The 26,758-nt window shown below is 43.1% G+C and overlaps 1 protein-coding gene across 3 annotated transcripts in view; it reads right to left on the reverse strand.

The window, feature by feature from the left end:
• The window catches only part of OSTN (osteocrin), a 35,848-nt gene that overhangs the window by 1,374 nt on the left and 7,716 nt on the right, over nucleotides 1-26,758 (reverse strand). The window contains exons 1-3 of one of the 3 annotated variants that reach the window (XM_066193845.1): nucleotides 13,368-13,454; nucleotides 6,446-6,544; nucleotides 3,474-3,691 (exon numbers count right to left, since the gene is read on the reverse strand). In XM_066193845.1, coding sequence (XP_066049942.1) covers nucleotides 3,474-3,691; nucleotides 6,446-6,544 — 317 coding nt within the window. In that variant the 5' untranslated portion in view covers nucleotides 13,368-13,454. Of the gene's footprint in view, nucleotides 1-3,473; nucleotides 3,692-6,445; nucleotides 6,545-6,725; nucleotides 6,852-13,367; nucleotides 13,455-26,758 lie in introns of those variants that run through there. The other 2 variants (XM_066193846.1, XM_066193844.1) reach the window with 2 other exon arrangements.

Here is a 26,758-nt window from a genome sequence, read left to right on the forward strand (position 1 = left end):
TTATTTAGGTTCTCTGTCAATGTAGTGTTCATCAAAATTGTACAGGAGCAGTCCTTTGATGAGCTTGAAAAAGTGAAGATTTTAGTGTTGATTTTTTTCCCTATGTATGGTAAATCTCCTGACAATTTGATAAATGAGGGCATGAGGAATATGTGAAAGAATTTCTACATAGCAATATTTTTTGCAGTTCTTTTTATACAAAATAATAAGTTTTCCTATCTTAATTCAGCATTTTTGGAGCATTTTTTCCACCAGCAGAAGTTTTATTTTAATTAGTTGTGGAAATAGAAAGAATTCCTGGAGCTGAGAATAACCTCAACTTTTGCCCTCAGAAATACTTGCCAGCAAAATGCAAGTCCAAGAGAAGCCCTGGAAGATTAATTCTTTATCGGTCCTTGCTGAGGAACATAAATAAAAATAAATTTTGTTCTGTAAGTTGGCGACTGCAAAGTAACAAGCAGGAGAGAATGCTGTGGTGCGCTTAAGCCTAGCTTTGTGCAAGCACTGTTGAGCTGCCTCCCCCTGGGGCTTTGGGGCTGTGCACACCCCACCCAGAACTGTGCAGCCCTCGGTCTCATCTGTGAGGACTGCTTCCCTCACACCTCTCGGGCATGGGCTGCAGTCCAGATGCATCATTTCAGCATCCACAGCCCCGCTGACTCTTTTCCATGTGCTCTTCAGATGAGGTCAGGGAATGGGAATTGGTGTGTCCCGTGCGAGGGGAGCACCACATCAGTGCTGGAGCATTACACAACATCACATAGGAAGGGGAGCCTTCAGTTCGGCCTGTCCCTTCCTCAGGCACCGAGCCCTGGGGAAGGCAGAGGGAAGGGAAGCCAGGATGCTCAGCCTATTCCCTCAAGGGAAGGGCTGCTTTCCCCGCAGGTGGGGTGGCACAGGCGGGACACTTGGGCTGTCAGAGCCATCCCGAGCCTGCCTGGAGAAAAGGGGAATTCACTACCCAGGCTGGAACTGGATGGCGAGGGTAGGGCGGGGCGGTGTTAGCGTCCCAGGAGCTGTGCTCTGCCATGATCTGTGCGCGGAGGAGGGGTGTGGAGGGATGTGCAGGGATGCGGAGGGATGTGCAGGGGTGTGGAGGGATGTGCAGGGATGCGGAGGGATGTGCAGGGATGCGGAGGGATGTGCAGGGGTGTGGAGGGATGTGCAGGGATGCGGAGGGATGTGCAGGGATGCGGAGGGATGTGCAGGGGTGCGGAGGGATGTGCAGGGGTGTGGAGGGATGTGCAGGGATGCGGAGGGATGTGCAGGGGTGTGGAGGGATGTGCAGGGATGCGGAGGGATGTGCAGGGATGCGGAGGGATGTGCAGGGGTGCGGAGGGATGTGCAGGGGTGTGGAGGGATGTGCAGGGATGCGGAGGGATGTGCAGGGGTGTGGAGGGATGTGCAGGGATGCGGAGGGATGTGCAGGGATGCGGAGGGGTGTGCAGGGGTGTGGAGGGATGTGCAGGGATGCGGAGGGGTGTGCAGCGGTGCCGTGAGAGCGTCCCCTGCTGAGCTCGACCCGGCAGCGCCCTCCGCTCCGCGGTGTCCCCGTATCGTCGCCTACGAAGGACAAAGTGGCTTTTACTACTTAAAACAGCCTTGTCTAAGATTCCTGGAGGTTCTTTCTCTCTGTCTGCCTGAGGATCTTTCTATCTCTCCTGATTTCCCTGTGGTTTTCAAAGCGTTACAAACCGATGTTGATGCCAGACCGGTATCTGTGCTCTCCTGTAATCGGTGCGCGTCAGAACGAGCTGTTAAATGGGCTAACATTTGATCTGCTCTTTTCCAAAGTTTCTGCTTTGTGCCAGGCACTGTACACACTGCATTGGTTTGGGGGACTCCATCTATTTTTCAGCTCTCACAAATTAGTTTCGTGGACTCCAAAGGTGACCGGCTCAGCTGGTCCAGGAATGAGCTGTAATCTCCGGGTTGAGAGGCCGTGACAGGGTGCTCAGCCCTCGGTTTTACTCCTCTTAGTGCAGCAGCCTCTGCCCTTTTCTATCTAAAGGTATTTTTCTATCAAAAGCCTTATTACTCTTTCACAGCATCCATCTGATCTGCGCTCCATGCTGGTGGTGGTATCAGACTACCACTGCAGTGATCAAAGCAGCTCAGGTGTTTCTAATAAATGGTTCAACCCCAAACTTAAAAGCTAAACAGCCCCCGCAAAGTGATAATCCCAACTCAAAACTGCAAACCGTGCTGATGCTGCTGGGAAAGGGGGAATTTTGTGCAGCGTGTAACTCATTTTCATCAGCCCGTTATTCAGAGATAAGCTGTTTTCCACCACTATTTTCCTTTTGGTTTTTTGTTCACTTTTTGTAATTGTTTTGGGGGATTTTTTTGTTTGCTTCTTTGCTTAGTTTTTCCCTTGTACTGCACATAGAACGGAAGATTTCCATCCAAAAAATGAGAAAAATTTGGAGTACCATGTACCTTTACAAAAAAAGCATAGCTTCAAAAATGTCCTTTTTTTTTCCTTTGCCTGGAAAAGGAAAACATGCTAAAAAGCAAATGAAGAGTGAGATGATTTTGATATCTTGAAGAGGTGGGCAGAACAGAATAATCAGACTTAAGGTTTTAAGAATTTTGTATTTTATCACTTTTGGCTGCAGCCAGACAGTCCTGGTGGCAGACTGGATGGATAAATGGAAAAACAACAAGAAAATATTGCAAAACTTTGTTTGGAAAAAGTACTTGCAATATGGACTGGCTCTTGTGAATACTTTCCATTTCCAGATTAAGCTTTAAGCATGTTATTAAATACTTCGTGGCATTAGGGATTCCATCCAAGAGAAGACAGTTACCAGAAGAGCAGAACAAGACAGGGAAGATACAGGGAGCAGCCCCTAAATCTGTGCCCCAAACTCACTCTCTCCCCCAAGCCACATTGAGCGTCATTCATTGCTTAGCCCTGTTATAAACAAGTTTATCTTCAAACACAAATTGCTGAATTAATTAAACCCCGACTTATCCAAAGCTGATGGAGGTCGTGAAGCTCATTCCACTGTCTGCCTGCCCATTTTCTTGATGTGTCCTTCATCTTTCTGTTCAAAACCTCCACTCCACCACACCTTCTTTCCATCCCAGTCTCAGGAGCACCCAGCCCTGCCCCTCTGCTTGTGAACCTCAGGCACATTTTTTGCTTTAAATAAGCTCATGGTCAGAAATGTAATTTTGAACTGAATTTTGGTTCACACCAGTGGAAAGAAGCGTACTGGAAAATCACATATACTGGAATGTTGTCTGGTAGCTGTGCAGCACTGTAGGGATAAATAATGAAAATGAACTAGTGCACACGTTATACATCACAGCTGAAGGGTGACACACTGTGAATGGTTTCTGATCAGAGGCACCTCACAACTGACCAGCAAACCTGCTGAGGGCTAAAGCTAACCCATCTGTGTCCAGAACACCTAGCAACAGCCTTCCTCCAACTTTATCAGTGGCAGGAGAATTTAAGAGTTTACCTCTGTTTGCCTTTAGTATCCACAGAGGATGAAGAAATTCTGTCAATTGGGGAACCAAATCCTGGGAAGCTTCTTTTCTTCTTGGTCTCAGTCACCTCGTTCTCCAGAGACACCAAGTCATCAAGAAGGAACAGTTTGGCTGCCAGGTTGGTGGCTGACTGCTCTTCACTGGCAAGGGGATGGTCTCCCACGCCCAGAGCAGAAGAAGGCTCCAAAGGCTGTAGAAGAAAGCCGTAAAATTTCAGTTCGCTGGCTGCTCAAGTCCCAGGGGAAAAAAAAAAAAAAAAAAAATTCTAGCAGGTTCTTAGGAGCAGTCCTGTAAATACAGAACTACAAGGACACTGAAATTGGAACAATGTTTTAAAACCAAGCTCCTTCTCTGAAATGTGGCCTTTTTCCACTGACAGGATTTTGCTGTCAAAGTCTGGGGGTTTTTTTAATAGAACTGAACTTGCTTTCATTATTATTAGAATAAATATTAAAATTTGTTACTTCAAAAAGCCTATTTCTGCAGGCCATCCCACTATTCCTATCTCAACACTGGGATTAGTATCACTTACAGCGTGAGCTGAGTAATTTAATCCTTCTGAAAAATGCCATCACCATTGCCCGATTCCAATATCCATTCTGATAGTTTTCAGGAAACTGATTTTTGTTTCTTAAATGAATGCTAATAAGTAGTAATGAAAACTTCTACAGAAGTTTCCATCCATATCTGACAGATTAATTAATTGTTATGCAAAAAATGTCCTCAAAAAAATTTGCTGAGCCCTGACATTCAAAGAAACTATGCAGTAACACTACATGGGGAGGAGAAAAGGAAAGGACACTGTTGAATTGACACAGCAGTTTGAACCTTCGTTACAACATGAGGCTTAACACCATTTCTAAACCAAACTTTGCTATAAGAATAGTTGAGAATAGTGGGGTCTATTGAGAAAGAAGTAAAACAAGTCAAAATTAAATAGTTGCTTTGCGTGTAACAGAAAAATACAGGGCAACAGTTAGTCTACAAAAGAAAACCCAAATCATTGTCTCTTTGAATGAAATGCACCTTTTGTTCACTTGACCTTCACAGAATTAGATAGAAACATTACAACTGACACCATCAAACAGGTTTTATTCTGTCTTTAGAAGCACACCACTATCATTGTTATTCACACATGGTGGATTTAGTACAAGTGTGCAGGAAGGCAGCACATGGATGATGCAGTATCCTTGTCTACTCCAGTTGTGGTGGGGGTGTTCCCCAGTGCTGATGGGTGGCAGACAGGGATGGAGTGTATAAAACTGTGACCTTTATATGAGGAGGAGCACACGACTACAATGACCGCACACAATGGTGCAGCACTGTTGAAACCTGTATGAAGGATCTCACCTTGTCCCCTGACCCTGCTTTTTGTGAGCCTCAAGTACACAAAACAGTCCTTTCTGTTCTCCTTTAGGGTTATAAAACTTTCATAGAAGTTTACAACCAAATGATGCCTTTGAAAAAGACTGAACTCCTCCTTCTGGTTAGTGGGGATAAATATCTACAATAACAGTTGAAACTAGAAGAGCAAAAAGAGCCTCTGCTCTTGAATACCTTGCAACTCCACTTACTTTGTCTTCAAAAGATAAAATGGAATTCTAAGAAGTAAAGTGACAGCTAAAATGATCATCAGAAGTAGAAAACAGTTTTCTGGTGAACCACGGAACAAAGTACAGTTTCACAGATAAGCAGAGATGAGAGTGGGTGTAGGTGGTATAGTGGAGGGTTTGCAAACTTAGGAACAGCAATGAAATGAATAAAAACTAATGATTTTTTTCCTCAAGAGAAAGAGCTTCCCAGTCCACCCAGTGAAGTCACCAGATGGTGGATTTAAAATAAATATACGGAGTTACTTTTTAAACACAGCACACAGATGAAGGGGAATGCATTGCCAAAGAATGCCGTGGATACTGAGATTTTTAACTGGTTCAAAGACAAATTCTGGCCCATCAGCAGCTAAAACATGCCCTGATCCAGAGCAGGTCTCTAGATCTAGAAGTCTGCAAAGATATTCTGTTCTATATTCTTTTCACAGAAATCTATTGCTGATGGAGGCAGGATACCAGGTGTCTGTGGCACCAGAACAGCAGCTGCTATAGCACTTTTGGAGAATCAGGTCGTGCTTATGTGAAGACAGAGAGCAAAGTAGAAGCATCCATCAGTATTCTTCAGTAGCCGTCTAATGTTTAAGTTGATCTCAAAACCTGTGTAAAAACCTTATAGGCAAACAGTGCTACTTTGAGTAAACTTTTAGATACTTGATTTTTTTTTTCTTTAATGGCATGAAACAATTACATAAATACCTTTTCTGCCAAATCTGCCTTATGTCAAGATGAAATAAAAATAGGGAATGCAGCAGAAGTATTTTCAGGTGCAACCCCTGCATATCATCCTGGGTGAAACATGAGACAACTCATCCATTTCATCTGCTGCTTTTCTTTGCAAGCTTAGGCAAGTGACTTTGCTCCTTCCCCCTCCGGGTCTAGTCCATCTCCTTTAATTTGTAACTTTTGTGCAGGTGGTCTTCTCCCAGGGATCTCCTTGTGGCTTCTGAAAGCTGAAGCTTTCTCATGCTATCATTTGTCTTTAAGAAGAAGAATTTTCCCTTCAGTGTCAGAGAAGTTTACTTTGCCCCCTGCCATCACCTCCTGCCCCTCTTCAGGAAGTTCTCTATCCACTGGACAATGTTTTAACACAAAGGAAACCCCCAGGTGTTTTGGGAGGCTGTGAGAATTTGGGGGAGGCCTCATTCAGTCTGTGCCCCCAGAGCCATGCAATTTGCATGTCTCTCTTCTTGAAGCTCCCCCTTGGCCCTTACTGTGTCAATATTGAGCCTTCACCTCCCAGCAGTGTTTGGATACTCCAGTGTCTACCTCACTCTGTGGTGAAAAAAGCCCAAGGAAGAGCAGTTATGTGACAGCTACCAGAAACCTTCACCTACCTCTGGAGCTGCCTCTGCAAGGAGCACAGAGCTGGGATTCCACCCCAGCAGGGCAATCACAACGGCCAAATGCACCACCACCAGCTGGAACTGCAGCATCTGCAAAGGAGAATAATCTGTAAATGATGTCACAGCTGCATCCCCTGAGGAATCTTGCTCCACAGGTCCTAAAGAAGTAAAAACAAAGGGAGACTCTCCCTATGCCTGTTAATAAGTTTTATCTCTCAGAGTCGTTGCATAAAACCCAGCAACCAGATCATGCCAGATGAATGCTCCTCACCCTTGCATGCAGAATCAGCTCCCTCCTCTGCTCCTTCCTGTACAGCCCTGCCAATATTTGATTCCTTTCTGCACAGTGGTGCAATCCTTGCAGCAGCAGCAGTGAGGAATGCGAATTTGCCTTAAAACCAGATGAACTGGATGCTCACTTGTAAGCAGGGAGACTTCAGCTTGTAGCCCAGGCTGCCCTTGGCGTCCCCACATGTGACAGAAGTCATATATACCTCCAGTAGGATTTTGAGGACAAGGCTGCATTTTGCTAGTTCTCAACACAATCTAGTGGGAGCCACAACTTCCAATGACATCCTGCAATAAAATTATTCACAATAAGCTTGCAAAGGGATGTGCTGCTGAGACTGGGGGTGGTCTGACCATGTGTCACAGCTACAGAACTGTGGATGCCCACCAAGCCTTTAAATAATTCAGGGAGTTTTGGGAGGCTCAGGATGGGGAAGGGGCTTGGTTACCTCTGGACATGGGTTTAACTTACATAGTTGAAGCCCTTGTTTGGATCTAGATCTTAAAACCTGATGTGCCTCCAATTCCCCAGGTGGGAATGTTTCAGATGATGTTAGGAAGAGCTGGGCTGGGGCCTTTTGCCAAAAGCATCTGCTAATTTGCTGTTTCTCTGTCCCCAGGTCCTTCCTGAGAGTATAATCCAAGTCATATTCTTCCATTCTTTGCTGACTCTCCACTTGGCAAAAGCAGAACCACAAAGAGTGTCTGAATATATATATATATACATACATATATATATATACATATATAATTATTATTACAATTGTCCATAAGGGATGGGCAGTTAGGAAGAAAGGTGCTGGTTACTCTGCAGGGGCGAAGCAGACAGTTCACTGGAATCAAAGGACAAAGTCAAAGCACTAAGCCAGGTGGCACTACTGCCTCTCAGTCTGACAGCAACAGCCATTGCTTGACATAAACACAGGGGTCTGTCGGGGTGATTTTAAAGCTGTAACCCTCTACAATGTATATTTTTGTATGTGGGTCTTCATTGAAATTTGAAGTAGCAGTTTACTACCTTCACAGGTAACCACATCCTGCTTATCTGGATACAGAGATGTAAAAACAAATGGCAAGGTTAAAAACATATGTTTATTATGGTTTAAGATCTGTACTGGTACTCATCCAACTCAAAGACTAAAGAGCTAAAAATAGCAACTGGTACACTAACGATAATAAACAGTAAGGCACCTGCAACACTTCAGACATTTGACTAACTAGTCAGAATTTGATGCCAGTGAAATCAGAAGTGGAGGAAATTGTGAGGACTTAAAGCTTGGCTCCACTTCCCAAAGAAATAAGCAGCTAAAGAGGTGGTGTCACTGACTAAAAAGGGAGAGAAAACTTAAGTGCAGCAAGACCCTGTTGTACTGATTTTCATGCAGCAATGGGACCAAGGCAGAAGAAAAAGGCAGGGTTGTTGTAGTGGAACAGTTTTCGGCTTTAGGAAAGCAATTGCAAAATTAATGATGCAGTGAGGACTATGTAAACATAATTAAATTGACACTTTCTTCTGCCAGTCTGGCACTTCATTTTACCACCTTCAGCTATGTCACAGGACCTAAGTTATTAAAGAAGTTATTGGTATTTCTCCTTGAGCTCATTTGTTGCAGTTGGCCAAGCAGGGCCCTCTGGCCAAAAAGAGGTTTTCCCAGCCATGCACTGGCTATTGCTTCACCCCATCCATATTTTACCTTGACACATTCCAAGAGAGGCTTTAAGAGAGGCTGGACAGTATTTGTTACCAAAGGAGAATAAGCAAAACTCTGACAAGCTTTTCAAGATGTGCTCTCATTATATGTATCGAAATTCCACCCTTCCAGAAAATTCTCCACCACCAACTTCACAGAGCTAGGTCAAGGGTTTGGTGTATAATTCCATGTCTGTAGTATCTCAGAGTCTTGTGTTATCTGACATAAAATATGGTTTTCCCTTCTCTAAATGTAATTGCAAGTCTGAAATTCAGACATATTTATGTGTCTTCTCGATACTTTAGCTTGAAATGTGTCAAAACTAAAATTCCTCATATAATTAGGTATCTTTGTTGCAGGTCCAATTAAAATAAAATTAAAGATAAAAGAAAGAACAGTATTCTACCTTATCAAAGGAGGATAAATATACAGAACTTTTACTTGGGAACCTGTGCAGCGCCATTTTCCAAGAAAAGATCACAAGAAAGCAAAATGCTTTACCAAACAGAAACTGTTAAGTCTCCAACATCAAACCAAAGGACTTAAAAGATGTTTTTCTTACAAAGAAAAAAACAAAACCCAAAATGACATCCTGAAGATAAGTGGGCTGAACAAACCCCAGACAGAATGCAATTCATCACCAAGCTCCAAAGCCATTGCCTGTCAGAAATGGCAACAGCCATCATTGTTCTTACCCATTTGAACTACGATATTTCACATTACTGCAGAGATTACTCTGCAAGCATAAATCACAAGGGACTTATTTTTCTTACTGGCCTGTTAGCAAGAGAACTGAGGCAAGACATCATGCCTTGCCCTGCAATCCTTCACTCCAGCTGCCAGTCTGTATTGATGTCTGTGCTCTGCTTGGTGCTGTGACACCAGCACAGGACGGGACGTGCCCAAGTCACTGCAAACGAGGACCTTGCTCTTGCAATAAGCACCTTGTGGCCAAGCCCAGAAACCCCTGAGGGGTTGCCCTGGGTGCCAAAATGACCTGATGCCAAGGCTTGGCTGTCCCACAGGCATTGGGAAGCTCCTGGCAGTGCCTCTTTGGCCTCCAGTGCTCTTCTTGTAACACTGGGATGGCACTGGGAGGCCTTCTTCACCCGTTGGTCAGGAAGGTCTCTGGGACTGTGCAGATTCCAGCCAGCTGGGGGAAATCAGAGATGTGTCTGCAAGCCACTAACTGAGCTATTTAGTTAGTCCAGCACCAGCACCACAAAACAGAATATTAACTGCTGCTATTAACCTATCTTAATTGAATTGATTAATCAAATCAGGTACTCACACTGGCCTTGCTATGTTCACATTGCACACCTGATGGGAATATACCTTGGCCAAAAAAATTATTATGGATGATTATCTTACCAGAAGAACAACTTAAACATGGCTTGTGTGAAGCTCTAAGTCTGCTCCTGATGGAACAAAATTGACTTACTTTTAACGGTTTTAAAAGGTGTCCTCTGATCATATATTTCTCCACAAAGCCAAAAATACTGCCCCTATCACCAGTCCTAGTGATTTCAGAGCTGCTGAAGGACCCTGCGCTTCTCAGGTGCAATCTTGTAGTTATGTAAATGTCAAGGAAAAGAGAGAAAAATCGAAATTAATCCCACTCTCAGAAAAAAAAAAGCAGAGCTCAAGAATAGGTTAGAGTGGTGTTTTTGTTCTCATCCTACAGATGAGATATGGAGCATTTCTCACATATTGCTTTCTAAAACATACTGAGGCCACACACTGCAAGATGAGACTTTTGTGACAAAATGAAATGTAAGCTGCCAGTGTCAGGCCCTGTTCGTTATTAATAATGTGTTTTCTAGAGTAGGCGTAGATTTTTAAACAATGCCATATATTTTGTTATATGTGGTACAGACACTGACAACTTCTACAATGTATATTTTCTCCTATTTTCTGTTCCCTGACTATATAGATAAATAGAGGCAGGCAGGTTTCATCTAGTGGAACTAGAGAGAAATTTAAATTCATAGACTTATGCAAGAGACCTGTGATTAGCTATTTTGAGATAACTAGGTATTTTTTGTCCCAAACAAAACTTTTTGTCAGACAGTATTTCAAGGCCAAGCATGTCCCACTTCCTGAAAATGAAGTTCCTTCAAGGTTTCTCAAGGCAGTCAAGATTTGTTGATTGATTTCCAAAGTCTTCATTTCAATAATTGCATTCCCTGTAACACGATTTCCAGCGTTCAGTCCTGGCATGTTCTCATATCACCACGTTAGTCACCTTTGCCTCTTTGGCAGCCGTGCTTTGGCTCAGAAGATGCTTGAGCTGTTCCTAACACTTATACTCAGATAAAACAGATTTTTATGTCATGGTTTAGTCACTGCAGGGCTCAGCTGGACCCTGCCCAAGGGACACAATGTCCATGAGAGCAGCACTGGCATCGTGTGAAGAAAGGATGGAGAGGTGACCCTCTAATTCCCATGAGGAGTTCAAGAAGTGCACAAATGAACACACTCCTGCCAGGACACCTTTGCTGAACAGACACAATCATGACTCAGGAACAAATTAACTGACAGACGAGGGAGAACACTTGTGAAAGACTGTCAGCCATGGTTCTCATCTCTTCCTTTGTAAACTGGGCATGAAACCAAATGGTCACACAGATCAAATGAGGGCAATTTTCTTTAGAATAGCCAGGAAGGACACAGGTTGGATGTCTTGCAAAGCTGCCTACACTTCTACACTGTTACACTGTGTAATAAATCCATTTTTAGCAACAGATTTCAAAAATTAAAAACCCCAATCTCACATATATACCATAAAAGTAGGAGACCATGAAGCAACAGAGAAACAGAAGTGATGAAGCCCATCTAGAAGCTGAGGGGCTATTAAAAAAGAAGGATGTTATGAAGTGCAAGAAAGTATCTCTCAGTGGGAAAAACCTATTTGCACCTTTTCTCAAAAGATAATTGAGTGAGCTGCAGTATTCCTGGTGTGTACAATGGAAAACAAAACATTATTAGACTATTCTTCATTGCCAACAAGCTCTCAACCCTACACTATTTATATATGTACTGACTAAACATGCCAACTTCTCTTAACATTTCTAACAACTTGACATTCAGCTTTTTTTCTTCTTTACGACAAGAGCCAAAAACTTTTCATTGTTAGAGTGCCATCTTCAGCATTTGAAGCAAAAATAAGAAACCTTTCCATCAAGAAAAATCAAGAAATAGATTGTGGTTTTCTGTAATAGAAAAATAATTTTCTTTATTAACAGCATTGGAGTGACAAGTAGAAGATCTTCACACCAGGTATAAAGAGTATATAGCAAAATAGGTCATCAGTAAAAACCAGACCATTTAAAGTGTAATAAAAATATCCCTCAAGATAAGATTTTATGAGACAAGAATAGCATTGTAATTTCTTAACAAGATTCAAACACGAATACTGATACACTGGATAAACACTTAAACATTCTAATCAAGGATATTACTTGAAGAAGAAAAGTCTTGGGGGAAATGCATTGCAAATGTAAATTAGAGTAACCCATCTCTCTGAGTTAAGTAAGAAGAAAATTGCAATCTTTGTCAGGGTCTAACAACAGAGCTCTTAAAACTGTTGTATGTTTTAATTGACTGTTCAAGAAGCCCAGAAAGGCACTTGTCATTCATTCAAAGAGTGAAAACAAAGTCCTAATCTGCTGAAATCAGATTGGCAGGTATTTATAACAAATGAAGAATGCCTGGTCCAGTCAGTTGTGTTTTGCAGTTTTCCCATAATTTACACCATAGGTTTGCTTGGTTTGAGCTGGGGGTTTTTTGCCTGTTCTTCCTCATAATGTTCAAAGTATTTTACAGGAAAAGTAGATTGAGCTGCATTTTGAATACAGGTGAGCAGAGACAGATAAATGCAATAATAAGTTTCCTGAGTTAAGCAGTGGGCAGAGGCACAAAATGTCCTCTCAGCTCCTCAGCTTTCAGCTCTGCACTCCCCATGAGAGAACAATCATTTCAAATTGAAAAACCAAGTAAGGAAAACTAAGGGCACTACATGCTAGTGCTTAAAAAATTAGTGGATTCTGAACTTTACTGTAGCCTCTGGACATCTGAACTAAATGTTATTTGCATGTATTTACTTGTACAACTTCAGTGTGGGAGGAAAAAAAAAGAGTGAAATAGCTTTGAGCTCAGAATGGAGAAATTACAATGACTATCACAGAATCAGAATCTGCCTTCACTTACAGAGGTACAAAACTGAACTAGTCAGATCACTGGATAATGATAATTACTCTGTTAGTGGAGGAATGTTTTTGCAGTTATTCTACTATTGCAAGAATGCAGCAGAATCTGGATCATTTGTCTAATATGGGATATAGTTAAGCCCTTTTGAAGATCCATAAATTAAAGACTTTTCCTAAATCATTTATCTCATGTTTTCCAGTATGTTAGATGTAGCAAACTTATCTACCACATAAGATATTTAGTAATGCAAAAGTATTATTCTGTCACAGCTCTTCAGCTTATTTTAAGAAGTAATATGCAATTGACAATAACTTACACAAAAGGAAAATCCATAACAATATCCACAGACGGCAGTTTACTGCAAAGCACTGCAAGGGCATAAAAGTAATTTGTCACTGTTGTAAAATGCACTGACACATTCTGTTTAAATATTGGCTGATTAACAGAAGGAAATAAGTTTCCACTGAATATTAGCTTAGTTTTACTACCAAAAATCCTGGGTGATAGGCACCTTATTATCTTAATTCCAAACTGGAAAAAGTAGTTGTACTTTTCCCAACAGATCTGGGCATCTTTATACCCTTTGCATGTCTGTTAATAAAAAAAAAAAAAAAAAAATTGAAGAAAACATCAAAAAGAGGAAAACACTGAAGGGAAGAAAGCTTCTGTAAAGAGAGCAGAAGACACAAAACATCCCCAACACATTCTGCCCTCACTCCTCTTACCTTGCATTGGATGCAATCAATTCCAACCTTAATGGTCCTGCTATGTTCTTCCTCCTAACTTATCCTTAATGTTCAGCTTTCTTTCAGAGTTTTTATAGTCTCTGGTGTAGGCTACAAACTCCAATCCCTGCCTTTGCTTTCTCTTACATCATTTCTAAAGATTTTCCACTGATCCTTGCCCTAAACCTTTCTCTGTCCTGCACTCTCACACACATACTTGCCTCACATTTGATATATTTATTGCTGTGATCAAAATGATTAGATTATAATTAAAGGTCTAGAAGTTTGTTCTGTTTTGGTTTTTTTTCTTTTTTTTTTTTTTAAGCAAGTGACAATAACTTAAGTCTTTCAGACACTTCATTTCTGTTATTGAAATGTTAAGTTATTGAATTGTAAAGCATGAGCTGTGGAGATGCCTCTCCTTCCTAGGCAGTACCAGAGGACTTATTTCGTTCCCTGTTTGCCTCCCTAGAATAAGTCTATCTTCTTTTTTGCCCCTTTTTAAAAATCTCAGGTTTTAACAGATTTGCGGAGCATTTTAGACCTGTTTTGGGGTTTAAAATTTCAACCAGTTCAGACTCCTTTAGAGTTAATTCACAGTAATTTTATTCCCTAAATAGATAGGCACAGTACTTTCACAGTAGTTTTTACTCTGACTTGCCAAAAGCTGTTCCTACAAGCTATGTACAGTAAAAGGAAATTTGCAGTATGTGGGGAAAAAATGCCAGCCAGGAAGCAAATGCTTTGATTTCATTTGTCTTGATCAAAGTGATTAGAGAAAAATAGGAGTTCAGTCATATTGAGGCGAAGCAAGGACTTCTGCCCCATCCCTGGACATGTTCCAGGCAAAGCTGGATGGGGTTCTGAGCAACCTGGTCCGGGGGAAGGTGTCCCTACCCACGGCATGGGGGGTGGCACTAGGTGATATTTAAGGTCCCTTCCAACCCAAGGGGTTCTGTGTTTCTACAGCACCTTTCAGTACAGGCTGATTTGGGAACGTGGCCTAGAGCAGATCTGCAGAAATAGTGCAGAAATACACAAATGTGTTGTCCACTGGAGCAATCACATCAGTGTCAGGCAGGTTGAGACTCTTCCCCACTGCAGAGTGTAACAGAGCAGTGATGGCAGCTGCAGAAGTCCAAATGAGCTCCCTGGGTACTGGAGGAGTAAGAGAATCAAAAGAGCAGAGCCAAACACTACCAGACTGCTGAAACACAGCTGAAAATGCTGCTGCACAAAGAGAACTGGACTGAGGTCCATTTTACTGCATTTAGGTGGTAGTTTGCTGCTGGAAGTCCAAGGACACAGCAGTACTTGCAAGCAGGATCTCAGGGGGAAAAAAAATAAAAAAAATTAAAAAAAAAAAAAAAAGAGAAAGAAAAAAAAAAAAAAGAAGAAGAAGAGAAAGAAAAAAAAGGATAACAACAATCTAACAATGAGGTATTTTTAGTTCATGGGGTGCCTTAGTGACAAGACCACAAGGTGCTGCTGACCAGCTACTGCAGTTCCAGGCTCTCAGTTTCTTCTTTCTTCTGTTGGAAAGACACCAGGTGGCACTCACAGGCATTTACTCCTCTTGGGAGTTTTTACAGGTCATATCTTGAGGTCTTCAAGCAGAATCTCTGCAGAACTCCATTCTGCCACCATGCTAGGTATTGATGTGGCTGGTAGGAGATCTGGACTGTGACACTGCAAGTGAGCTGATGACAGAGAGATGAGTGCTGGCAGAAGAGGTGTTTTGGCGTTTCACAACACGGGAAAGTTTGGAGAACGGCTGAGATTCAGCCATCTACAACTCAGCACCTCACAAGAGTGAGGGAGAGGTGGGAGGACTGCAGAGAAAACAGCAGGAGAAGTGCAGCCATAGTGTCACCTGCTTTGGCTCCAAGAGGATGTCTAAGAACTGGCACCAAAATTTTCTTTTATGCTCTCTGTAGATCAGTGATGCTATAGCAAATCTCCAGCCACTTTTGTTCTTATTGGACGTACTCTGAGGTTGAGGCTATTCCTTTATGAAAAGTTATTTTCTATTTCACAATTTATCACTGTATCCTTCCTACAAAATCTAAAAGGTTTCAGAAATGGTTGCTGATACACACGGGTACCATCAGCTCTGACTAGGAGGTGTGAGAGACTCAGATCTGGATAATTTGTCATCTTCATGGGCTGCTTCTGACCTTTGCATAAGACATTGAACCAGCACACATGTGGGTTTTCTCTCTGGGTAAAAAGAAACCCCAACAAACCAACCAACAAAAAAAGCACATAAATAAGCAAATAAAACCCAAAAAATACTACTAATAAAATGAATAGTGTGTTAGAGTGTTAACATTTAATTTCCTGCTCTAAATTGACTTTGATTTATTGACACCTTTTTGACACCTTCTAGTGAAGACTGCCAAGGAAGCTTCCCAGACAATGAAAAAACTTTATGGTGGTTACTCTGCTGGCAGAGTATCTGAGGAACAGATATCCTCAACAACACTGTGGTTTAATTATACTTACAATATAATTAAGTTAGGGCAACCCAGAGTTTGGAAGGAGTCTTTATTGTCTTAACCATGAATAAATAAACAAATATAATGTGATTTTTCTCAACTATGAAGACAAAAAAAAAAAAAAAAAAAAGGAAAATGGAATGTCGCCGGTAGGGACACGTAAGAACCACACTCACTCAGGTTCAGAGGTGAGCAGAGAAAGAGAAAGTTTATTATCATGTGCGATTTAAATAGGATTTGGAGTTTGGTTAAGGATTGGTAGATGAGAGGAACATCTTTCTGACTCTAGTGATCAGTTCACCAGTTCATCACAGACTGGAATGAAAACAATCTACTTGTTTATATTACATTCGTAAGAGACTCCACTAAAAATATGTAAACAGTCATCAGAAGGCTAAAGAATCAGGGCAACAATGGAGGAGGTAAGGACACAAGACATGAAGCTCTTTTTGCTACCATTCAAGAGAAAGACAAACCTCCCTGCTGCCCTCATGGTCTGACAAGAACTTCCATAAATCTTTCAACCCTGGTTTGCAAATCAGTTGAGCTGGCTGTTTTCCTTAAGTAGACACATTCTGATTCAGAGAGCAGGAGTTAGCAGGGGTTCACTTGTGTAAGGGCTGAGCAATCTTGCTCTTCAGCACCCTTGCCTGTGGAAACTGTATTTGGGGTTGTCAGACCTTGTCTGTAAAGGCTTAGGACTGGGACATGAATACACCATACTTGATACTTTTGCACTTTTAGTCCTTCTCTTCTCCCACTAAAACATGCAGCAGGGCTGTTACCTCCCTGTGATCCAAGCCACAGGACCCTCCTCCTTCTGTCACTAAGTGGTCCCATGGGAACTTCACCTTCCAGCCTCTTCCAAGTGTGTAACCCTTTCCAGCAACCACTGATTCCTCCCACAGCATCACACATCTGTCACTCACAAATCAACATGAACAGGGCAGGGTCCAGCAGGTGTTATGGCCAAAGCAAAAGAACTTTCCTCAGGAAGTTTTGATTCATCTGGCATGGAGTAAAGGCTTATGACCAGAGGCATTCTGATTACTGGGGTTATACATATTTTCACTGAACACTAAATGTGTAATCAGGAACAGTCCAATTCTTGGTTTAACATGGGAAAACAACATCACAGTGAAGTTAGCAAAAGTGGACATTTTTTCCAGGTTTGCCCCAAACTTTTAAGAAATAATCCAAGTGCTTTCTCTTTTCTTCTCAAATTAAAAACGATATTCTTCAAAAAAAGAGCTGATTTTCATGAGCCAGGTGCTCAGCTGATACTGATTCTTATAGCTCTGAGATAAAAAACTGAGATATTCCAAATTACAGTGACTTCAATTTATTTTTACCTCTTGAGACAATAAACTCTTCAGAAAAAATTGGCCTGATTCTGACACCAGTCTGAAAGAGGAATAGCATTCCACCAGATTAATCAAAACACAGCATTTTACAGCTACATTATTGGTACAGGGAGAACATCCAACATTACTTTTGTTGCTTTGATATTCATATCTTGCCTGGAGGATGGGAAACATTTAAAAATAACCACCCCAGATTTTCAGTCAATACAAAAGAGAGAATTTCAGAAACCAAGCTTATTCTCACCTATTTGCATGTAGATACACAGAGCCAGAGAGCAGATGACTCACTGTAAGACAGACTATGGAAAAGAGACCCTATATTACCAATGTGCCTGACTGTTTTCCAATAGAAGGTACATTCTACCTTGGAAGGAAAACCTATGTTAAGACAGCTGTTTTTAAATCTGCAAACTATCAAAGTAGGTTTTGCTGTGTCACTTCCATTTAAGATGAATCCTTGAAGCTAGATAGAGTTGGAGAAACAAAACCCACAAAGTGAAGGTAGAAAATAGCACTGAAGACAGTAACAATCTTTAGGAATGTTAGGCTTCCTACTAGCAGTTTCTATATATGTACTTTTTAAAAATCCTTTGTGCTGGGATTATGTGCTTGTGATAGGTGCTGGGTCATGACATGTATGAATCCATAAAAAGCTCTTAAAAAACAAAGCCAAAGTCCCAAAAAGGACAGGCAAGGCATGCTCTGATGCAGAAGTTTGTGTTTGGAAATAAAAGATGTTTTATCTCTGGTGCCCACACTACTGGATCCCAGCCCAAGATGGACGTGAGGAGTGAAGATGGCCAAGAAAAGCAACAGAACCTTTTGTGCTATGGACATAGTGGTCCATGAGCTAATGGACAAGGGGTAACAAAAACACACAGATTTCTCAATGTACCAAGCAAATGGTGTTAGTTCTGGGCGAGTGTCAGCCTGGTCCAACTGGCAGTAAAGAAATTAAAATGAGTAGATTGTGTTTCCATCCCCTCTAACTACACTCCTTGGAGTCGATGCTAAGTATAAAGATAACAAACCGGGAACCAGCCCCATCTTTCAGTTCTGGGAGGGAAGAGAGTTGATGTTTTCACACTGCCTGCCTTGTCAAAGACTTGTGTGCTGATGGCCCCTGCCACTGAAACAAACTCTTTGTGGCCCATGAACCCTGGTGTCACAGCACACAGAGCACAGAACAGCAAAGTGTGCACCTTGGCTGCAGAGCACACACTTCAGCTCCAGAGCCAGGCACAAAATGTGGCCATGCAGCACAGCCCTGAATGTGCAGGAGCAGCTCAAATTTAGAAATGCTCAAAGAAGAAAAGATGTGTCTGCCCTGAAACACTGTCCTCACCTCACACTTTATTTCAAACAACTTTTCATCATTTGCAGAAGTGTGGAAGCTGGGCAGAGCCACGTGCACCGCTCACAGCATCACAGGATGCTGCAGGAAATCTCACCACCCATTTCCTATCTGGCATGCAGGTAAAGGAAGTCATGTGAAAGGTGGGGCTGGGAAGCTGTTTCTTCGCGGAAATAATCCCTGCACCAAATGGTATTAATAAGGAAGGTTCTGTCCCCTCATTCCTGGTAAGTCCATCCCTGGGATGGTGGCTTGCACAGCAGGACTGTGCTGTGCCGGAATCCAAACAGAGCATGCTGTTAGTGTAAACCCAGGAGTCCAGAGCAATTTGTGCTGGCTGTTTTGATTTTTTCCCCTCTTTGTTGTTACAAACAAGGGAAACACCAAAGCAGTGGAAAAACGAGGGAAACAGCAAACCAGTGCTGTTACAGAAATGAAAGTGTACAGAAATGAAGATGTTTCTGAGAATGAGCCATCTCAGTTTGTAAATTCGTCCTAACACTTGAGCCAATTCTGGTACATTACTTGTCCACTTCAACTCTTCTGTCGCTTCAGCTGGACAGAGACCTGTCTCTGCTAGACTCTGCACCTTTCTGCAGGGATGCTGCAATTCCCTAAACAGCTGCGGCTCCGCAGCTGGATCAGCGCGGCATAGTTCAGGCATCATCCCACTACAGCAGAACGTCCGTCAGGCCATCACCGCCCTCTAGAGGAGCTTGGGGCTGAGCGGGGTTTGCTGCAATCCAGCCCTCCCACAGCCCGAGCATTCCTGCAGGAAGCGGGAGGAAGGTGTTGGATGGTTTGAATAGATCCAGGCACGCTTATGGGTACAAAGGGCTCCCAGCTCCTGCGTTATTCCTTCTCTCTCCACCTTCGAGCTCACTCAGCTGGCAGCATTTTGCCTCTATGCATTTTGCAGCCGTGCTACTGCAGAGAGGGATGAAACACATAAAATGACAGAGAACTGTAAGACATAACTGTAATAAAAAGCAGTAAAAGTAACTGCCAGACTAAACTCGTTCCAGCTTATTTTTTTTCTCAAGCAACGTACATAAACTAAAGCAGTGGCACAGCTGCAGGAATTGATTGTGCCCACATGAGCTGGGTGTGCTGGTATGAGAAACGCAGCAAGCCTTTCTATACAACTACACACTCACATTCCTTTCCCTTGTCTGGAACAGCTTGGAAGTTTTAAAGAGAAGAATACAAAGAGTGATGGATAAAGTAACCCACCACATAATCAAGTGATGAATGTACTGGTCCTGGTGTGCAAAGGCCCTCTTTGATTAGATGAGTATTTAAGGAGAAGCTGCTCTGTACAGAGACTTAAAACAAAATCCCAGAGGCAGGAATTGCACACGGCCAGGTTTCCCCAGACACTTCCTTCCTCTTTTTTTCCAGCTGGAAATTCTGTCTAGGTGGAATTTAGCAACCTTTTACGTTTTCTTCTGACAGGCTGGCTGGATGTGCTGGTTTGCCTGCATATGGAGGGATTCTGCAGGCAACCATGCAAAACCACCTGTGCATGTGCAGCCAAATCATATATTTCTGTGTGCAGTATTTAATCAAAACAGAGCAGACGCCCAGGATCCAGCAAACATTTCATTTCAAACATTACCCTGGGATTCAGGAGAGCTGTGTTCTGTTACAGAATCACAGCGTGGTGGAGCTTGGCAGGGACCTCTGGAGATTGATTAGTCCAACAGCCCTCCTCAAAGCAGGGTCAACAAAAGCTACATTTTGCCAGTGCTCTTCACGACCTCTCTGGGCAGCCTGTTCATTCTTCAGTCACTGCCACAGTAAAAAAAAAAAAAAAAGAAAAATCTGATGTTTAAATGCAATTTCTTGTACTCAGTTATTGCCCTTTGCCTCTTTTAGTGCACACCACTGAAAAGACTCTGGCTCTGTCTTTTCCTCCCCCATGAGGTGTCTATATGCATTGATAAGATCACCTCTGCTACACAACCCCAGCCCTCTCACCCTCTGTTCACATATGACAAAAGCTCCAAGATGTGGCCCTCCCAGTATGCCCACACCTCTCCTATACTGGGAAGCCCAGCATGCCAGGTGTGCACACACTTGTCGCCCTGATTCTTTAGCCTTCTGATGACTGTTTACATATTTCTAGTGGAGTCTCTCACAAATGTAACATAAACAAGTAGATTGTTTTCATTCCAGTCTGTGATGAACTGGTGAACTGACCACTAGGGTCAGGAAGGTGCTCCTCTCATCTACCAATCCTTGACCAAACTCCAAATCCTGTTTAAACCACAAAATGATAATAAACTCTCTCTTTCTCTGCTCACCTCTGAACCTGAGTGAGTGTGGTTCTTACGTGTCCCTACTGGCGACACACATTCATCCAGCCCAGAGTGCTGTTTGCCTTCTTTGCTGCAAGGTCACTGCTGGCTCGTGGTCAATGCATCCACCAGGACCCCCAGGTCTTTTAGAAAAGTTGTTTTCCAGATATTCAGCCCTCAGCTTGTACAGGTTCATGTGGTTAGTCTCAGCTTCATTTCTGCCTTGACTAGCTGGCCTTGGATTCAACTCTCTGGGCCTTGCTTACCACAGTATTGATACCACTGATCTCTTTTGTAAAGCAATTTCAAAGTTTGCTTATCTGATGTAGGTGTTATTTTGTTTGTCCTTCACAGGTAAATATCTCATCATCCTCCTTTAATGTGTGGGAGGATGATCATCCTCCTCATATGGGCAACATTCACTTCCATGTGGGGTTTTATAGCAGTCGCTGTCCTGCTGCTCAGATGCCTCAGATTGTATTTAATTTATGTTTTATGCACATATATTTATGCTAGACTACAGTTCTAGAGACTGGGACAGAAGACTGAGCACTGTATAATTGCCTATGGCCAAGGGCTATAAAGTCCTGTTCAGAACATTATTACATGAAAAATGCCCTTTCATCTTACCAGCTTTTTTTCCCATCTCTGGCTGCTGTATTCTAGACAAAAAGCGAGGGAGAAACCCCAGTTTTAATCCCAAAGGGAGTACAGGGCAGTGAACATTGTCCAGTTCCTTCTGCATGGAACTGAACAATTCATGCTTGATTAAAACAGAGAGACTGACAGCTTCAGAAAACTCAAGGTCTTAACACTGCCTGCTTACTCTTGCTGTGTGTTTCCTTGTCCACCTCTGCACTGTGCCAGCCACAGACCTTTCCTCTCTGCAGGCCAAGATTTGTCTTTCATGGAGATCTCTGGGCTCCTTCATGGGTTTTTCTATCCTGTCCAAAGTTACAGTGTCCAAGTCCTTTGAATACAAACAATGATTTGTATATTTTCACAACACCTTCAGGGGCAAAGAAGCACAATGATCCCATGCCAAATTTCAAAGCCCAGCTCTAGAAGTGCATGTCTGCCACAGCTCCTCAGCATAACTCTTCCTCTGCACACACACAGTGGGGAGCAGGCTCGTGCCATGCAGCAGCAAGTCCCTGGAACTACAGGCATTGCTGCTGGCATGTTAACCAGCTGCGTAAATCACCAGGGATTCATGTGAGCCGTGTAATCCTCTGGGCTTCAGTTACTCACACCAAGCTGGGTGATGTCCAAAATCCACACAGTGCCCTCCCTGCAACGTGGCTGCTCTCTGGAGCCTGTTTGGTGCCTCTCCCTACCTGTCCCTTGTCTTCACCTCCAGAGGAGGCCTCCACATCTTATACAAGGACTTGAGAAGAGGGGGAAAACCCACCTCTCTTGTACTGCTTGGCTCATTAATGCCAGGTGTGAATCCACAGAACTGCGTGTGGAAGGAGGTTTGCCCTCTACCTCCACAAGGGCAGACACATTGCATTTGTGCTTACTTTACAATTACACTAGGAACCACGGAGCAAGAATATAAAATAGTTTCTTATGTAACCATATATTTATTTTGGTTACGTGCGGCTTCAAGACAAATCTAAAATGGTGCTGGACCGTGCTGCTGCCCTCAAAAGAAGTTTGTCAGCAGAGTAACAATAATGTTCTGCTCCTGAAAATGATGTGCTGGGCTTTATGGTCAGCTTTTAGGTTTGAATGTTTCTTTTCCACTTTGATATTTGAGCTCTCCCCACAGAGCAATTCCTTTGAGTGTGTACACGGCTCTCCAAGCAATGGTCACGGGAGGACAGGGACAAAGCACAAAAAAAAGATGCTGACAGCATCTGAAAATGATTTGCAATCTCAGCCACAGGAGCTCAGTCGCATTAACACAGTAATTTATACACTGGGGACTGTTTTTCTGAGGTTCTTCTAGAAATTTCTTCTGGAATTATTAGCTATCCAAACTACATTTGGAATTAACCAACCAGAGGAGTGAGATGGAACAGACAAATACTGACTAAGCACCCCAATCCCTGTCTCACAGCCCCAAATCAAGCACATTGCCACCAAGCACACAGCTGCAGTGACCAGTCAGAGAGGATCTGGAGCTGGGCTACTGAACTAAATCAAGTAACACAAGCTGGGATGTTGCATCATAAGAGGATCCTTCTGGGATCTGAAGCATCTACATTCACCACAGCCCAGCCTTGCCACAGCAAAGTCTAGTTGTCTTTGAGAAAAAAATGGCATTGGGAGAGCATGGAAGCTGTGAAAATTAGATGTGCTTAAGGTAAACACAGAAGTGGCTGACTTTTTTTTTTTTTTTTTTCAAAATCTGCAAAAAAATAACAGATAATAGAAGTACACAATAAAGAACACGAGGAGCATATTAAACAAGAACAAAAAATGAAGTGGGCTAGTAAGGCTGCTACTGAGAGAGTAACAGACCTGGCACACTGCCACAGATAACTCATCTCTGCTCATACCAAGGGACAGAAGCCCTGTCCTGGGTGGAGCCATGTCTGGCTGCACACAGACATCCCTGGGCACACAGCAATGCCACTGGTGTCAGTCCTGCTCATACAAAATGCTCAGAGAGCTCCAATGCTCTCAGGAGCAGGGAGTGCCTGATTCGTGGAGAGATTAATTTAGTTCACAGTAGACCAAATAAACAAACAATAGGCAGAAAAAACAGCCAGCTGCTAATCATCCCTGGTACTTCCTAGCCCAGACAAGGGACTGGCCTCTGTTTTGGCATGTTAGAAGTGGACTAACTGCTCTCAAGTGAGTACCTTGATAGCAGAGGATGCTGTCATTGCACTGAGGTCAGCAGAGGCACTGTAACTGACACCAGTACAAACAAGGCCAGAGCCTGGCTGCAGAGACTGAATGGAGAAAAACTCAGTCCCCTTTTCTTCAAGCCATTTATCCACACAGTCACTACCTGAAGCATCTCAATCCTACCCTTCTCTTTCATCTCTTTTTACCACCTGGTCCTGTAAGTTCCTAGGACCAAAGGGGGTTTCCCCGCCTCCTCTCCATCCCAAGAAGGTCCCTCGCTCTCCTGCCACACAAATAACTCGATATGACCAGCGACAGTCACCCTGAGGAGCAGCCAGGGTTCATGAACTGAAGCCTCTCCCTTCTCCTGCTGCACGTGGGCAGCCAGGCACATCATCCAGAGACTCTCCAGGTTGTTTTTGGGGGCCATGGGAAGCAGTGGCAGCAAGTGTCAGGAAGACCCATCTGAGCCATGCAGCCCCATGGTTAGAGAGGAGAAACCTCAGCCCAGGGCTGACAGTGACTGATGACTGTAGGTGCTGCGAGAATTCCCTGCTCCTCACGTTACCCAAATGTGAGGGGGTTACAGTGATGTTGTTAAAGCGTCACAGGAGTACAAAGATCTGTGTAAACTGAGAGGATAATTGCAGCACAGGCAGAGCAGAAGCTGTTTGACAGTGTTGAAATTATGTTCTCTGGTAGCCCTCTGATTTGGCACGTGACTTGATACACTAAAAACACCCATATTGTGTTTTTATGTCCATGACAATTGCTTTTCCTGCAGCAGACAATGATTTGTAAAATGACTTTTCTTCTTCCCAAACCACTGAAAATTTTGCAAATTGTTTTCCACGAACTAAAAGTGGTTTGGAAATAACCTTGGCTCAGGGAATGGCTCTGTTATGGGGCTTTTGCTGTCATGACAGCCAGCTGGGAGAAGACAGTTATTTCTAAATTACTCTATTTATTACATTAATATCTCTTTTAGAGCAAAACAGCAGCAGAAGCAGTATTATTTCCATTGTGTGCTCTGAAATAGGACTGGTTCCTAGGAACCACAACTGATTATCATCCCATCATAGGCATCCCTGGTCATTTCATATGGCAGAATATCCACTATCTCCCCACTCCTAAGCCCTAAGAACACTGTGGGGGTACAGGGGCAAATCCTTTTCTCCTCTGTACTGGGAACTGCCATCAGAAACACAGATCCCACTTTACAACAGACAGCCTTGTGTGGACAAACCCCTGCAGCCCAATATCATAGGATGGGTTGGGTTGAACTGGGCCTTGAAGGTGATCTAATTTCAACCTTCCTGACATGGGCAGAGGAAAGGGAAAACCCATCTATCTATTCATGGGCTGGAATCTCAGCTTTTCAGTAATGAGCTGACCATGCTGATGGATTGCACCACAGAGACTCCCTAGTTATCTTCAACAACTATCTTCATAATAAAAAACAACGTTCCTACCTTTAAATAAAACTACTTTCTGAGAAGCATTGATTCCAAGTAGCAGAAATATCACACAGACCAAGGTGGCCTTTATCATGACATTAACAGTGTTTCAAAACTACAAGGCCAGGAGTTCTCCTTACCCAGAGACCCATCAGCAGCTTCCCCATCTGCAAACTGACCAGCTCAGAGTGACAGCTATGGCACCCCACAGGGTTAGATCCTGCATTTTCAAAACTCTTGCTCCAGTAGCAAGGACACAAATCTGGTGTTTTCTGAGCACACCGAGGACTGAAGCACTAATATGCCTCAGTCATTTCACTGGGTTCTTCACATTTCAGGAGATCAAATGTGCAACCTTAAAGATTCCCAGAGAAATTAAAGAAGTGCTTTAATGGATCACTTAAAATTTTAAAATATTTATAATTAAAAGAGAGATCCAGCATCTTATTGAATGGGGAGCAGAAAGAGGGGAAGGGTAAAAGGAAACAAATGAGGAGAGGCACCAACCTGTATTCCAAGTACACACAGTGGAAAATGCAGGTCAATGCCAGCAGCCTAATAATCCAAATTCTCTTTCTACGCACTGACCTCTTCTGAGTAAAGGAAAGAATTTAAAGGCACATAAATGATAACTGTACATATTCTGGAAGCAAACCTACAAGTGCTGCCAGGAAAAATCATCCTTCTCCACACAGAGCCATTAACACATTCCCTTCCCCTTCCACCAGGGCAGCAGAGGTCACACCTACTCTGGAGGTAGAGGAGAGAGGGAATGTTCCTTAGCTGCCCCACACAGTCAGTGCCCAGCACAGCACAAGGACGAGCATCAAACCTGAGTGGCAGAGATGGATTTCAGGGCTGGCAGGACTGATGTGTCCTGCTGGTAGCAGCCCCTGAGCACACTGAGCACTGGCACCCAGGCAGGCACTGCAGCTTTCTGGGGAGCCCAGGAGTGCAGCCAGTGCTGCACCTCCAGGAGACCCCAGCAGAATTCTCCAGGTGGCCCCCCAGCAGGTGACCTGTCCCTTCCCCTCCCACAGTGAACAACAAGAACTGCTTTGGGTACTGCCCTCCAAAGACTGGCAACTAAAAATTGCCCTAAATGCCTTTTTTTTTAATGACAAGTTTCATCCCTTTTCCATGCTCCAGATGGCTGTAATAGCAACAATAATTCACCAAAATACCAGCAGCTAGATCCACCAATGGCATAATTCTGTACAGGGTTTTTTTCCCCCTTGTTCTTCATGCAGCTAAATGCCCACACACATCTCTGCATTATATTTCTCCTTTCAGCCTGTACAATACCTCCCCTTGGCTGCAGTGGACTGGAAGTCCCACTCATTTTGCACACCCACTTCATACCAGCTTTGTTTAGATACTTTTTTTCTGGCCAGCTTACACACTGATTTGGTTCAATTTGCACAAACAGGATTGCAAAATCTGCCCCAAAATTTCCAGTGGATGATATTCTTGCCTACCCCAACTCTGCCTTTGGCCCATCTGCCACAGTTGTTGCAGGCTTGAGGTAGTGTCAGAACTATGAGCAATGAACTAAATGTTCTTTAGAGGGGATGAAAATCCTGAGAAATTCACGAAAATCAGTGGAGGCATTCCAG

The sequence above is a fragment of the Chamaea fasciata genome, unplaced genomic scaffold (genome assembly GCF_029207755.1).
Source record: "Chamaea fasciata isolate MVZ Bird 193981 ecotype frontalis unplaced genomic scaffold, bChaFas1.0.hap1 SCAF_11, whole genome shotgun sequence".
NCBI lineage: Eukaryota > Metazoa > Chordata > Aves > Passeriformes > Sylviidae > Chamaea > Chamaea fasciata.